At 34.1% G+C, this 16,369-nt stretch overlaps 1 protein-coding gene across 2 annotated transcripts in view; it reads left to right on the top strand.

The window, feature by feature from the left end:
• Positions 1 to 16,369, top strand: part of LOC106457744 (ubiquitin-conjugating enzyme E2Q-like protein 1) — a 61,783-nt gene that overhangs the window by 21,055 nt on the left and 24,359 nt on the right. The window contains exons 1-2 of one of the 2 annotated variants that reach the window (XM_022383767.1): positions 2,737 to 2,840; positions 2,983 to 3,934. In XM_022383767.1, coding sequence (XP_022239475.1) covers positions 3,101 to 3,910 — 810 coding nt within the window. In that variant the 5' untranslated portion in view covers positions 2,737 to 2,840; positions 2,983 to 3,100 and the 3' untranslated portion in view covers positions 3,911 to 3,934. Of the gene's footprint in view, positions 1 to 2,736; positions 2,841 to 2,982; positions 3,935 to 16,369 lie in introns of those variants that run through there. The other variant, XM_013917190.2, reaches the window with a different exon arrangement.

The raw sequence follows: 16,369 nt of genomic DNA on the forward strand, positions 1-16,369 counted from the left end.
CAAACAAACAAACAAACAAATTAGATAAAAGAATAAAATTACCCGAAAATTGACAAGATGGTACTAGTTTTTAATTTAAAGCAATGATATAAAGTTTTTATGTCAAAAAAAATTGGTTATAGTTCACGACTAAATTAACAAAATTATATAAATTTAATATAAACGTCAACGCGTGTGTTTTAACGGCGCGTGTTACATTGTCAACACTTCATATGTTTCCTTGTGTATGTATACATAGTAATGGTCACAGTATTTACTTTACAATATAATTGCAAAGTGCTAAACAGTGCCTTGGCCTTAATTCTTTGTTAGCCTAGCAATGTTGTTTTCCTTAAAACACACACACACAAAAACAGATTACTAGCGGAAAGCTCTAATCCATAAACTAATAATTACTGTTGTTCTGGTACAAAAATTACACCTTCTGGAATCCACGAGCTATCTGATTCCATTTATATGTATTTTTTTGATGAGTTTTAATTGTAATTAGAAGTTTCAAACCGAATAACGCCTGATGCGCACGTGGGATAAAGACAGCTGGCCAACAATCTCCATCTCCATAAGGGCTATATTCAGCCATTTGAACCGATTCACGGAATTAAATGTAATTTTCATAACGCGCCCACAAATGAAAGTGCTAAGCCTGATAAACAGCATCATGTCTCGAATCCTAGACCATTCGCTTCCCAGCCCGAGACCTGTAACCACTAGCTCATGCTCAGCCTTTGTTTGTTTGTTGAATTTTCGCGCAAAGCTTCTCGATAGCCGACCTTAATATTGAGGTGATAAATTAGAGGATGACAGTTAGTCAACATCAATCACCGTTAACTCTCAGGCTATTCTTTACCAACGAATAGTGGGATTGAAAGTCACATATTAACGCCCCTAGGGCTGATAGGGTATGTTAGGGATTAGTTTCGATCATGCAACCTGCAGATTGCGAGTCGAGCGCCCTAATGACAAGTGCAAGCCCGTCTATTTCTATGTTATGTCCAAAGTCTACTACAAAACTGGTATTTTTTTGATTAACTGTATGAGCTATTATGCAATAATAAAACACATCTTTGGCTTTCTGAGTTCATGAGAGTTGTCACTTCTTGGCTGTTTCTAAAGTAAAAATGTAAATATTTAGCTGTTTCTGAAGTAAAGATGTAAATATTTAGCTGTTTATAAAGTAAAGATGTAAATATTTAGCTGTTTTTGAAGTAAAGATGTAAATATTTAGCTGTTTATAAAGTAAAGATCTAAATATTTAGCTGTTTATAAAGTAAAGATGTAAATATTTAGCTGTTTATAAAGTAAAGATGTAAATATTTTGTCTGTTTATAAAGTAAAGATGTAAATATTTAGCTGTTTATAAAGTAAAGATGTAAATATTTTGTCTGTTTATAAAGTAAAGATGTAAATATTTAGCTGTTTATAAAGTAAAGATGTAAATATTTTGTCTGTTTATAAAGTAAAGATGTAAATATTTAGCTGTTTATAAAGTAAAGATGTAAATATTTTGTCTGTTTATAAAGTAAAGATGTAAATATTTAGCTGTTTCTGAAGTAAAGATGTAAATATTTAGCTGTTTATAAAGTAAAGATGTAAAAATTATCGGGATGTGTGAACAACTTATTCTTTCGGCTTCTATGTCGTGCGTGTTTCGCATGACGTCACAATTAACTAAAAGATTTATGCAGCTTCCTAGTTCTCCGAAAGGGAGCCGAAGACCGACTGAAGGGGTCATCTGTTTCAACCATTCGCACCACTATATAGTAGTGTTTTGTCTGTCAGTCAGTTAGTAAACACTAAAATGGCGTCACATAAGGGACACTTAACGTTACAATTTGTACTGTCGTGACGTCAGTAAAACGTGCGCATGCCATGAATCACGAGAAGAATTATACACTCTGTAGGCCAGAACACAGCATGACATATGAACTTGAAAAGCAAAAAATAAAAATATTTGTTACTTTTAATTTTGGTTTTATTTACTCTTGAAACAGAACACGTTCGTGGACTATGTGGATGCACATCTAGTTCGGTAAAATCGTTAGTATTTTTTATACACAGCTGCGTGTTATGTTATGTGAATCTCATACAAGATGTTATTTCGTAACTTACTAACGTTTTTCGATACAGTATTTGTTTTAGTTGTAAATACTTTTTTCTTGCACAAATCTCTGGGACTTAATGAGATTAAATTTCGTACTTGGCTAGGAATTTACCATATATATATATATATAGAGAGAGAGAGAGAGAGAGAGAGAAGTATAATATTTTTCTGTTAAACATTCCTCACGATATTTTTTATAGATTTTAGACTTAATGAAAACAGCATCTGTTACAAACACTTTTTCCGCAATTAGATAAATTTTTCAGTGACAATGTAGAAAAAAGGGGAAGACTTCTCTCGGCAAGCTTACCAGCAATAAGGATGATCTTAACACGGGCATTATCGTAGGTATCCCTATTGATTATTCTGTAACAGGACCTAGCACAAGCGAGAGTGATCAACAAAATTACGCCTGTGCGTGGCAGAACTGAGGCCATGCCGTGGCATACGTTTACCCTACTGACGCAAACGTTTGCGTCATAAGCACACAGCTCTTTCGTATGAAGTACGTGTTATTTTATTCAGACAGATGCGGTTTAAACAAAGCACGTAGGTCTCGTTTCACAAAGTGATTAAAACAACAACAGCAGAAAATCTTACTACTTAATACAGAATTTAAGTACCACAATCTTCAATCTGACCTATCTTTATTCCAGCTATCGCTTCGAAGGTTTCGCAATTACGATGGTTCTCCGAAACCAATTACTGCTATTATAAGAAAGTAATCTGATTTCCTGAGGTGATTATTTGTGCCGATAATTATATTCGTGTTGTTTTACAAAGATAATCAATTTTTTGTTATTTTGAGAGATGACAAGAGTTCATTGCTATTATTGGTTTAGATTTTGTTTTACACACTAACGTAACTTTCTGTTCGACAGGATATTTCGAACGAAGAAGCTATCCTATTAGCGAGACGTCTTCAAACTTCTTGTCAATACTACAACTGCGTCAAGTCTACTTCATGAACATGTGCTGACCTATGCTGTAGAATACGATATGGCCACGGCTTTGAAAAAACTTTTTCGATCGTCAGACAGGGGTGGAGACGACCGAGAAAGAAGCCAGCACGATGGTGGCTCCCCGAGTCGTCCATCTTCTGCAAGACGGTTCCTGAGTCATTGTGCAAGTCCAAGAAGTTCCCGCCGTGACTCTAAAGTTAGTCCAGCAGAGGGCGCATCTGCTGCAAGAAAAGGACATCGCAGCCATTCGTCTAGCGGTTTCTTCAAGTCCAAGTCGTCCACCAGCAAAGACAACAGCGCCCTCACTGAAAACGTAACGAAACATAATCATGCCATTAGAACGAGGAGGCTTATGAAGGAATTCCACGAGATCTGTAAAGCTTCTCAAAATGTAGAAGACCCCCCGTTTTTAGCAGAGTTAGTTGAAGACAACCTTTACGAGTGGAATATTAAGCTTTTCCAGATTGATCCTGAATCCGCGTTTTATAAAGACATGCAAGAGTCAGGGATAGAGTATGTTCTTCTCAATGTCACGTTTCCGGATACTTTCCCCTTTGCTCCGCCCTTCATGCGTGTCATTTCCCCGCTTATAGAGAAGGGGTTCGTTATGGATGGTGGGGCAATATGCATGGAACTCCTCACTCCACGTGGATGGGCTAGTGCCTACACTGTGGAGGCTATAATTATGCAGTTCGCTGCCAGTTTAGTGAAAGGACAAGGGAGGATCCCTCGGAAGTGTAAAGGCGGAAAAGAGTTTAGTCGAAAACAAGCGGAAGCATCATTTCGTAGTCTTGTGAAAACACACGAAAAATACGGTTGGGTCACACCTCCTATGTCCGATGGTTAGACAGAAAGTTCGTCCTAGGGGCAGGTAAGAGTTGGTTCGTAAGATCAGGTTAAAGGGTTCCCTAGTACCGTGAAGAAAGCCACAGCGCATGTTGAATGTAAAATAGGCCCATTCTATGGCAAAGTGATATCAAATAATTTTAGTTATAAAACAAATATATCGTTTTGGAATGATTATTAGAAAAATAAGTCTGTCCAACAAATAGTTATAAATACTTATTGAGGTTTTCCTACGAAATTGAAAGTGGCACAGCGGTATCTCTGCGGACTTGCAATGCTAGAAACCGGGTTTCCATATCCGTGGTGGGCAGCGCACATATAACCATTTGCGTAGCTTAGTGCTTAATTACAAACAAACAAATCGCACGAAACTGACCAGCGTAAAGTTACAGAAGGCTATCTGCGCATAGCCGTCCCTAATTATGAAAGGTAGACAAGAGAAAAGGCAGCTATTCAACAGAACCCTCCGCAAATTCTTGACCATCTCTATTATAACGTATCCACGGCCCCAAAGTACAGCGTGATTTTGAGGAAAAGGCCCGCGAACCACGAGTCCTGGGAATCACAGTCCGACACGCTAACCACTGAGCCACACCCGGCCTTGGAAGTTTCAGAATGCCTTTTATCAATTCTCAAAAAAGTCTACAGAAAATACAAATTATAAAACAACTAAATAACTTTTACAGTTGGTTTGTTTTCTAATTCAAAGGATAGAATACCACTACCACTTTGTCCTTAGGTCGTTTATTCATGTAGAAGACACAACTCAGGGGGAAATCCTTCAGAACGAGCTAAAAATGAACACATCTTTGTACATCTACTATCCAAACGCACAATTAAGCTACTTAACGTGCTATTTGTTTATCTTATTTCAAACTAGCAGTATTACTCAGCGTTGCCCGGGTTTTTTGAAAAAATAACTTACTCTCTCTGTTTCACCGTTCCATATTTCGATAGTTAAAAAATATTTTGTGAATTTATGAAAAAAACGACAAACTTAGGTTTGATTTTTTTTAAATATACTACAAATCTGTTTTAAATCAGGGCTTCCTATGAACGATGTTTTTTGTTTTTCCTTCACTGGCAAGGATAAATAGGCCCTTATGGAGAATATTTAGATTATTTTATACACGTATGAGTACCTGTTTTGCCTAAGAGGATACGTCTAACTCTTTTCTCCCCATTTCCCGTCATCCTTCCTCAAATTATTAAAATTTCAAACGTAAATATGTATGTAATATTATGTTTAATTTGCTTTAATGTAGATTTAATATATTTTTATGAATGTGATACCGTATTCACATAATGACATTAATGTATGAAATATACTACAAACAAAATGCAATTGTACTTTACAATGTATCAAAAGAAAACAAAATCCACTTCCAGGTATCGAACCACCTGGAGAAAAGAAAGTAGAATAAAATACATTCGCTGACTTGACTTTAATCTAATTTTACACAATAAGTGTTATAATCTATACCTTACTCTTTTCACGTAGTCTATTTTATGGTAGACAGAATTATCTTATTTTATAGGCTAGGCCTAGTGTTTGCTTTTTAACACACTAGTTCTGCATACATTTCTTTTGTGTGTGAGGTTAAATATATGATGTTTTAGTAGATGTATAGTTAATAATCTATAACTAAATAGGCCTGTCTATTCTAATGGTAATTTAAAAAAATTCAATTTACAGGTTAAACCCATCTTCCACTTCATGCAAGCGCACTACCAGTTACACTGACTTAAGTATTATAATTTAAGCGTTACTATTTTCACGTAGTCTATTTTATGTCAGACGGCATAGTTTTATTTTATCTGCTAGGCCTTCTGTTTGCTTTTTCACACACGACATTCTTATTTTGCATACATTTCTTTTGTGTGTGTGGTTAAATATATGATGTACTAGTTGATGTATAGTTAATGATATATAACTAAATAAGCCTATAATGCTATATTCTAAACTAAATGTAAACTCAAACTTACCAAAAAGTGTCAAGTCTGTGTAGAATTTATTCGTGTGATGTATATCTTAACGATAAAACTACAGGTTCGGCTAGCAGACGATTGACGCGTATATCAACGAAAAATTGTCGTTTTGCGCACCTTCATATGAGAGAAGTGTGACCTGCGCAGTGAACGCGGCGGACAAACAAGCAAGTAAACAAAAAATATAGAAATTTTGAGTTTGATATATAAATTCTAACTATAGGTCATCTTGAAATGACAGTTTAAAAGACAGATTATTTCGTTTAAATCTGACTTTGGTTAAGCAGAGCTTCCTCTATTTAAAAGACAGCTGAATTTTAAATAAGAGATCATTTTAGTTCAACAGAATGCATTACATTTTAAACTCCAGGTTATTTGGGTTAAACAGAGACTCACCAGTTTAAACGATAGACCAATTCTGTCGGAATAAACTTGTTTTTACACTTGTTTAATATTGACTAGTTAATTTTTTTCTACTTATCTCTACTGCTGTATTTAATCGATTTTCAGCTATTTTTTTCTCAGTAATGTTCATGATATTCTACAAAAATTACGTTACACTAGTACAATGGTTGTTCGCTTTCTTTTATCTTTCATTGTAAAAAATGTAAAATTAACGGTTAAATACTAGAAGCACACAGTTACCGGTGTATTACCCTATATATATTACGGTGTCTTATATTTTTTATATCTTAACATTTACGGGTGATTTACCATTGCTTTGTATGTTATGTGAATTTCGTTTTAAATTTGCAGGCAGTTTATCAATAATTGTGTGTAAAATGTAAGAAACTACGTTCACAACCAAGCATCTAATTAAACATTTTATTGTATCATTTTTCTAAACATTTGGCACCTGAAATAAACATTTCTAAGTGTTCAGTATTTTTCTTCCCAAGCAAGGGACTAAAATAGATACTACAAGAATTAACGTGTCGAGTTTGTTTATTTTCTTGCGTCTAGATTTTCGCATTTCTTACACTTTTCTGTAAGAGAAAAACAGAAATATATGTTAACTAGAGGGGTACTGCATACCCCCGACACGAAGCATTGATCATATTCGGCTCTCATAAAATACGAAAATGTGATCGTGTGTCCGTAGTTACTAACGGATACGGACCATTTTTGGCAGGATAATGGGGAATAATATTCCACGTATGTCCACAGAGTTGCACCACAATCCGACCATTTTTGACTGAGTTATAGAGCAAAAATAGTGTGAAAAATCTGTCCCCATGTTGACAGATAGGGATTTTTATTTATTTTCGTGACCTTTATTTACCCTCCAAAAACTAACCACTTCTACGTTGGGTCATAATCCAAATGTATACGAACTTTCGTTCAAATCCATTCAGCCGTTTTTGAGAAATTTGTTGACAAACACACACACACTGGGGTGAAAACATAAACTTCGTTCACCTTCAGTGGCGGAGGTAATAAATTGCCCACACCCACCCTGCGTCCCTACACATACTTAGACCCCCCCCCCCACCGAAGAAAAGTGAACGCAAGATTTTTCGCATTCAATGCACGCATCTCATCACTAAGCCTCATACGATACATAGAATAAATATTAAAATATAAAGAAACAATAGAAATGTCTAGCTATATTTTTGTTACTATTTCAAGTCGTATTTGGAAATATGATAAGATACGACGTGAAGCTGAATAGAAGTTGTTGAAACTGTTTAAAATTTCAAAAATAAAACTGATGAGAAAAAACATGTTTAAAGGTTTTACACGTTACATAATGAGTAAAGATTTGAAGGGCAACACAAACAAACAGAGTATTTTTGACATGTATTAAACGTTTCTCACTTAAAGTTATCATGAAGTTTAAATATATAATGTATAACTATGATCTGCTTAAGCAAATATATAATGCAAAACTATGATGTATTTAAGCAAATATATAATGCAAAATTATGATGTATTTAAGCAAATATATAATGTAAAACTATGATGTATTTAAGCAAATATATAATGCAAAACTATGATGTATTTAAGCAAATATATAATGCAAAACTATGATGTATTTAAGCAAATATATGCAAAACTATGATGTATTTAAGCAAATACATAATACAAAACTATGATGTATTTAAGCAAATATATAATGCAAAACTATGATGTATTTAAGCAAATATATAATGTAAAACTATGATGTATTTAAGCAAATATATAATGCAAAACTACAATTTATTAAAGCATGTGTATAATATAAAATCATGATTATACAAGTTTCGAAAATTGACAAAATAGGGTTAAAAATGTCACGTATTTTGTGTTTCTCAGTTTAGTAATTTAAGTTATCATGAAGAGTAGATAAATAATGTGAAGATCAAAACATCTACTAGTTCATCTAGTAGTAATTTATCAAAACCTTTATGCCTGTTGATCTAAAATATCGTATATTTACAAGTAGAAGTATTAATTTTCATAAATGTTTATATAACACTAGTTTCCAGATAAAAAGCTAATATTTTTTCGCTTTTTTAATAATGTTTAAGATTCTTAGATACCATTTTCGCCACAATTTACTTGCCAAATAATATAATTTGCAAAACAATCACACATTAATCATTACGTAGAGTTTGTTTTAAATTTCGCGAAAAGCTACACGAGGGCTATCTACTCTAGCCGTCCCTAATTTAATAGTGTAAGACTAGAGGGAAGGCTACTCTTTTACCAATGAATAGTGGGATTGACCGTCACATTATAACGCCACCACGGCTGAAAGGGCGAGCATTTTTGGTGGGACGGGGATTCGAACACGCGACCCTCAGATTGCTAGTCGAGCTCCCTAACCACCTGGCCATGCCGGGCCTCATTTAGAGAGAAAACTCGAATCTGTAATCAAAACATTATTCAAGAACACCTATGATTACTAATCTTTTACTCAGGAGCTTTTAAATGATTACATAATTATGTACAGAGACAAGCTAAACAGCTGACATGTAATTGTTTTAAAATAGAAAAACGAAACACCTGACATGTAAATGTTTTAAAACAGAAAAACGAAACATCTGAAATAAACATGAGCGGTTTTTGTTCAAACTTTTAACGATTTTATTAGATACTTAGCAAGTAAACTAAATATAATTTCAAACTCTTCAGATGCTCATTTTCGAACAGTGTGGGCTGTTTATGGTACAGACTATCAGATTTTAGTCAGCCTGTTATAAAATATAACAGTAAATAAAAAACATTGTATTGGAATGTTTCAAAAATTAAATTAGCTTTCGGCAAATTAACTTAAGTTATTGCAATTCTGATTTTTTTTTACAACATTTGGTTTGGTTTACGCAGCACCTTTCCCTCCTTTTAGTAATCGCTATACAATAGAGCATGCTGGGAAAATTCATAGAACTATTTAAATCATTGAACTTGAGTAACGGCTAATGTGAGTCCAGAAAGGTTTCTATTTACAGTTTTAATTTTATTTTATTTAGAATTTGGTGTTCTCTTGATAAAAATTTAGATTACAGCAGTAAATTTGCTTAAGAAAAACAACGTACCTTATCATTTTAATTACTTTTAATTTTATGGTCTTTGATTTGGATTTATTTAATAAATTAAACTACTTTATTAAGTACTTTAAATGGATTTAATGAAAAACTTTTAGATAAAACAACAAATAACGTAGTTTCAATCAGACTTCCCATCCATTCAAATTAGGTAGGCCTAATCGTGGCACTCCAATTAAAACTTATCCCCTCTAGTATTTACATCCGGGTTACTTCCTGTGGTACATTGTTCTAACATTCTTTTACAGTTTTTAAGCACTTATGATTTCATGTCATAAAAGTTACTCACTTTTACTGAGATACAATAACTTTTACATAATTGCCTATTATTGGTGGTATAAATTTACAGCATGATACAGTAAAAAATAACTGAGTTGGAGATGGAATGAGACCAGTAAAAATGTCCCATAAGCATGTTTTTTTACCGTTTCTATGTTATCTGTTGTTTGTCACTCGGCATTTTGACTTTATAAACAATCACACAACATACATCATAACAGACTTAATTAATTTTACCCAATACGAACAATATTACATTGTCGTATTTTATAAAATAAATTAAAATGATAACTTCGTCTCCACGGTGATTACACGGCATGAATAAGTCATGTCTCTATATCTGTATACTTAAGTACGTATTTACAATTTGACGAAACTACAAAAATATATGTCTGGATGAGGACAGCTTTCTTATATTTGTAATAAAAAAAATCAAAGTTAAAAAATTTTGACCGGTTCGGTTGCAGTACCGATTTCAAATTGCCATATTATAGGCCTAACCCCTCCGTTTTGTAGTTGATTGAGTATAGTTTTCTATTATACGTCACACCAAACATGCTCGCCCTTTCAGCCTTGGGGGCGTAATAATGTGACGGTCAATCCCACTATTCGTTGGTAAAAGAGTAGCCCAAGAGTTGGCGGTGGGTGCTCATGACTAGGTGCCTTCCCTCTAGTCTTATACTGCTAAATTAGGGACGGCTAGCGCAGATAGACCTCGAGTAGCTTTGCGCGAAATTCAAAACAAACAAACTATTATACGCAGACACAGAAGTTGTAACCAGGATGTTTTCGTGCTTTGGAAAATTATGACGTCATGCCAGCCTACCGTTCAAACTACGAAAATTTTAGAACAATTGAAAAGTATATTCAATAATCTGTAGAATAGCTGTTTGAAGAAAATGAAAAAAAGAAACGTTTCTTACACTAGTTACACTTTTAGTATACCTATACTGTCTAGGCAGCTCTCTAGTTTGACGGCACAAACGTTTCTCTTTGGATTGAAAAGTAGCAGCTACTCACTCTCTCTAGGGGATTATACATTCTTGTTCAGGCAGCCTGTACACTTGTGTAGAATGTTGTAAGGCACTACAGTAGAAAACAAAGGAACAAAAGGTTTCGTTAAGTATTCACCATTACGTGGTTTCCAAGGCTTAGCCCATATATAAACGTGTACAAACATATATTCTTGGTTTTAGCCAGTAGAGGGATTTGGTGAATTAAACCATTAAGTTAACAATGGTGATAGTTTTAATATCGTTAGCATTTACTATTACGGGTTTCTAGTGAGAAGAACTCATATTACCATTTCAATTAAATTTTTTTGAAAGCTCGTATATAGAGAAAATGAAGAATGACGTGATCAACATTATTATCGGTCTCAGCGCTTACATCCCAACGAAAGGGAGGGATCATGAATTGCTGGTTTAGGCCTAAAGCACCATGGGTAAAGAAAGTATTTATAAATTCTAAACACGCGGTTAAGCTTGTGTTCTTTCTATATGTATATATAATATTTTTTTAGCTGAATGAGGGATTTTCTCGGTTCGGTAGTCTTATTAATTGGTACGTTTCTGTTTGCGAAATCTACTACACTCGCTATACTGCGATCAACTCTTTCAGTTAGCTGAAGACTACTTTTACTCTTCATAATAGTACTTATGGTTAAAACTGAGCATTTACGTAGAATTAATAGAATTTTTTTTTCTTTTCCTGAAGAACAAAATTTCCCATATTTTTTATAAGAAACCATTTTAGTTCACTGTGGTTCAGAAATATTTATTTAGCTCATTTTGGTTTAGAGAGTATAGAGAGGTTTAAAAGCATAGATATATATATAATTTAAAGTGGTTAAAATAAATAAATCATCGTGTACATTGTCCTGAAGTTAAAACATCCTTAGAAAATGGTTCATGTAGCTAATGAATTCATTTCCGGTCGGCAAAAGTTCGTAGAAGTTAATTAGTTAATTTTCAGTCGTCAAAAGTTCATGTTGTTAATTAGTTCATTTCCCATCATCAAAAGTTCATGTAGTTAATGAGTTCATTTCCAGTCGTCAAAAGCAAATAGTAATACGTAAAAACTGACAGTTCTTGTGCAAAGATGTTAAATAGAATAATAAAACCAAGATCAACGTTTTTTACTTGCATAAACATTTATTTGTAAAGTTAAAAAAATAAAAATATACAAGTTAAAAGAAACTTAAAACTCTACATGTTTTGATGTAAATAATTACACCATCTTCAGGAAAATCCGTCAAGAAGTACACATAACACTGCTTATAAAAAAGGTACGTGTATGATTAACATACAAGTACAATGGCGCCATTTACAACAATAATTTCCAAAATTGTAACTTTACAAATACATGTTTGTGCAAGTAAAAAACGTTGATCTTCGTTTTATTATTTTATTTAGCAAATACTAATATTATTACATATTAAACGTTCGTTAATTGTATAATATCTTGCACATCCAAATAACACAAGTATCTTCAACAAAAGTCATTGGGCCAAAAGGGATAAGTTGACAAGCTGCTGAGAATTTAATATAAACTAATTTCCAAAATTAGCAATTATTTATCTGAAAACATTAATAGCAAGATGTAAGTAATCTTTTTTCTTCTGCTCAAGCTGTTCGATTTTCCGTCTCATGACACTCACTGCATTGAGATTGTTCCAAAACAAGTAAATTTGAAGTAATTAAAAACACTAAGCTGCTGAATGTTCCTAGTTTGTCTTTAAGTTCATGAAGTAATTTGTACTCTTTGTACGTTTCGTTGGCGGATCAATCCAAACTTTAATTAAGCCAGACAGGTTACGTTTAAGCCTATTATGTTCGGTAACTCGAGTCTATCAGACTGCCTTATTTTCTTATATTTTAAACTACTTTTCATAATATGAGAGCATTTATTTGTCTGTCTATTGCTTTGCGTGCATATTAACTCCAACATGAAGCGTAAGGCTACATATTTTGACACCCACACTATACTTTAAAACCATTTGTTCTTTACGAGATCGTTGCTTAACGTTTCAAGTCAAAAGTCTTAAAGAGTTATTTTGGTTGAATTTCGCGCAAAGCTACACGAGGGCTATCTGCGCTAGCCGTCCCTAATTTAGAAGTGATAGACTAAAGGGAAGGCAGTTAGTCAACACCACACACCGTCAACTCTTGGGCTACTCTTTAACCAACGAATAGTGGGATTGACCGTAACATTATAAAGCCCCCCACGGCTGAAATGGCGAGCATGTTCGGTGACGGGGATTCGAACCCCTGACTCTCGAGTCGAGTACCCTAACCACTAGGCCTGAAGCCTAAATAACTACTATAAGTAACACTGTAACCTTCTGTTTTATTTTACCTATAGTATAATTTATGATCTTGGGGTTAAAAGTAAAACCTTCGCGTCTTGTTTAGAGACTAGATTATTAACTTTATAACTTTCAATATTCTATACTAATTCATGGACGGTTATAGGATTTTTTTAAACGAGTGTTCAAACTTTTAAACCCGATTATCTACTTGAAGGCATATATAAACTGAGTAACGAAGTCCATATATATATGTTTCTCTGGAAAAGTGGTTTCTGACCCTCTGAATCCGTCCTTGTATCTGCCCTCGTTCATGTATTGCAAAATTTAACACGTACGTTTCTAGAAAATTAATATATACATATATATATCATTCGAGTTGAACTTGACAATGGAGATAATGATCAAAGTACTTGAAAAACAAAGTACAGTGACCCGAAAGAACATATGTGTTCTTAAAAGAACTCCCACGGCTGTGCGCACAGGATATACAATGCCAAGTAATACGCTAACATAGACATATATGTGGCAGCCACTTCACGAATTCAACAGTAGTGGTGAAACAGATTCATTATGAAAACTAAAGAACTCTTACGTTTTAGTTAAACATGTGTAAATACCGTGATGTGACTTAATGACTTCTTTGTTTCAGAATTTCACGCAAAACTACACGAGGGCTATCTGCGCATAGCTGTCTCTAATTTTGTATTGATAGACTAGAGGGAAGGGAGCTAGTCAACATCACCCACCGCCAACTGTTGGGCTGCTCTTGTCTGATCGACTAATGGGATTTTAATGTTACTCTTATAGCGCGCCTACAGCTCCAACGTTTGTTTTCCATCAGTGGGTCATGGACCTGAATTTTCGAAATTCACAATTCAGGCACGCTAACCACCAAGCTACGCTTTGCCAAGCTGATAAATATAATACTTTTTTTGTTCGATACAAAGCGGCACTTAATGACTTCATGTGAGAAAACACAGCTGTCTCCATTTGAAAAATTTTTTTTCAGGAATGCTCACAGTATTTACACATGCTTAACTAAAACGTAAGAGTTCGTTTTTTCAGGAATACTCAAAGTATTTACACATATTTAACTAAAACGTAAGAGTTTTTTTTTCAGGAATGCTCACAGTATTTACACATGTTTAACTAAAACGTAAGATTTTTTCTTCAGGAATGCTCACAGTATTCACACACATTTAGCTAAAACTTAAGAGTTTTTTCTAGAATTTCCTTAATCACACAATTTTTATCACTGAAAAAAGACATAAAACATGAAAATAGTTGTGGTAGGATGTAGGATGACCTTTTCTCTTTCATTACTCATAAAATCAGCTTAACTGTGTTGACATATACTTCACGTGACGTTCACTTTCACGCATGCTTAGATGTAGCGTATTTAGGTTTATACTTCCAATGGCTGACGTCATACCTTGAAATATAGCATAGTACCTGAATAAAGTTTAAAAAGCATTACATTACTTAGGAATTGACTGGTTACATAGAGTAGAAAAATATTCATTTTTACGAATAGTATAGGAAATTTTATTTATTGCATGATATATTAATATTTGGGAGAAAAACGTTCTTCCTAAACGATAATGACCGTCTCATCAAAACGCTCATCACATTTGCTCTCTCATAGAGCTATTTTAACTCCTTTCTTCCTTGCTAAATAATAAATAAACGTTCTGGCTTGTCACTGCTGCTGGGCCTAATCCACGAAAAAAAAATAGATGTAAAAAGATTTAAGACAGACGAGAGAAACAAACTATGTTGTTCGATAGATGAAGACAGCTCATGCTGAGATTTGTAAACGTAAGTTCTATAATCATGGAGCACTAAATTCTATACTACTTTGCTTCTGACAGTCAGTCGCTGTTACCTTGGCAACGCTGAATGTGCAGGTGTTAAGGAAAAAGAAAGCTCCGAACTAAAAGATCATAAACATTTGATCAGGCATGAAAATAACACCTGACAGTCAGACAATGTTACCATAGTAATTCAGAATCTTTGATTTAAACGTATTGTTTGTCATTATTTCATTTATAACAGACAAACTTCTGAGAATCACCAGACGACTCGCAAAACAAGATTTCTTAGATAGTGTTCTATCATTGAGGAAGATGGCATAATATTGTTATGACAGCGGAAGTCACGTGACACTGGTGACACGTAATGAGTATCTCGAACGTTCCCGAAGGCTCGAGTGTTTGCCAGACGCCCTCTATTTTGTATATATAAGACCGGCGAGAAGTGACGGCATAGTTAATTGAATTGCAAACAGGCAGAGATAGAAACGGACAATTGAGTCAAGCGCGGTAGTGACCGTTAGTAAAGTGCGTGAATCGTTGTGAATTATAGCATGTGTTTAAGTTAAAATGACTGTGGAAATTAAGTGTATTGTAAAGTTGTATTGAGAAAGAATAAACTAGTTTTATTTAAGAAAGGACTTGTATCGCTAAAGTTTCATCCGAAAGAAATTATACAGGAAATTATCAAACGACCAGAGACGTAACAATATGTTGTTGATTGTCTACGTTTAAACATGGAGCATTGATACTTTAAAGTAAAATATAGATTGAAGCCGAATTTCTCAATAAATTCACTTGCACTCTGACATAACTCGAACCCATTACTAAAATGTTCGCGAATACAACAGCTGTAATTTATGTCGTCATAACAAAACTTTTGATATGCCTCATGTGTAAAAACCTGAAGCGTTAAATCTTTGTTATACAGCAATGAGACTCTCTCGCACACAATTAATCGAGATGGTGTTCAGTATCAACAAAAGTAGTATGATAAGTTTTGTTGTAAAGCCGTACTAACAGGGTGATCTCATACGTTTTTGTTAATTATCGGCTATAGTTTGTAAACAAAGGATCTAATGAGAAGTCGGAATGATAAGAAACGCAAAGCTTTTTAACTACAAGAAAGACTGATGTCGTTAAATAAAACTTTTATTCTCATTTTTTTAATTTTCACCGGAATTATCTGTCTTCTCCTGCTAGAGTTTCGATGGATCTTCATTTTTATATTAGAACAGTCGAGATCGATCTTGACATCTGGAACAAATCCAGCCATTAAATTGTTCAGAGTATTCTGTTACAAAACTCCTCTAAAACAATGACGCGGGACTGTTTATACTTCTGTCGAAACTCTGTATGAGTGGGTAATTGATCTGTTTATGTCTGTCCACCGTTCTTCTGTATACTGTTTATCCTTCTGTCGAAACTCTGTATGAGTGGGTAATGGTAATCATTGATCTGTTTATGTCTGTCCACCGTTCTTCTGTATACTGCTTTATCCTTCTGTCGAAACTCTGTATGAGTGGGTAATGGTAATCATTGAT

This window comes from Limulus polyphemus, unplaced genomic scaffold, assembly GCF_000517525.1.
Source record: "Limulus polyphemus unplaced genomic scaffold, Limulus_polyphemus-2.1.2 Scaffold368, whole genome shotgun sequence".
Taxonomy (NCBI): domain Eukaryota; kingdom Metazoa; phylum Arthropoda; class Merostomata; order Xiphosura; family Limulidae; genus Limulus; species Limulus polyphemus.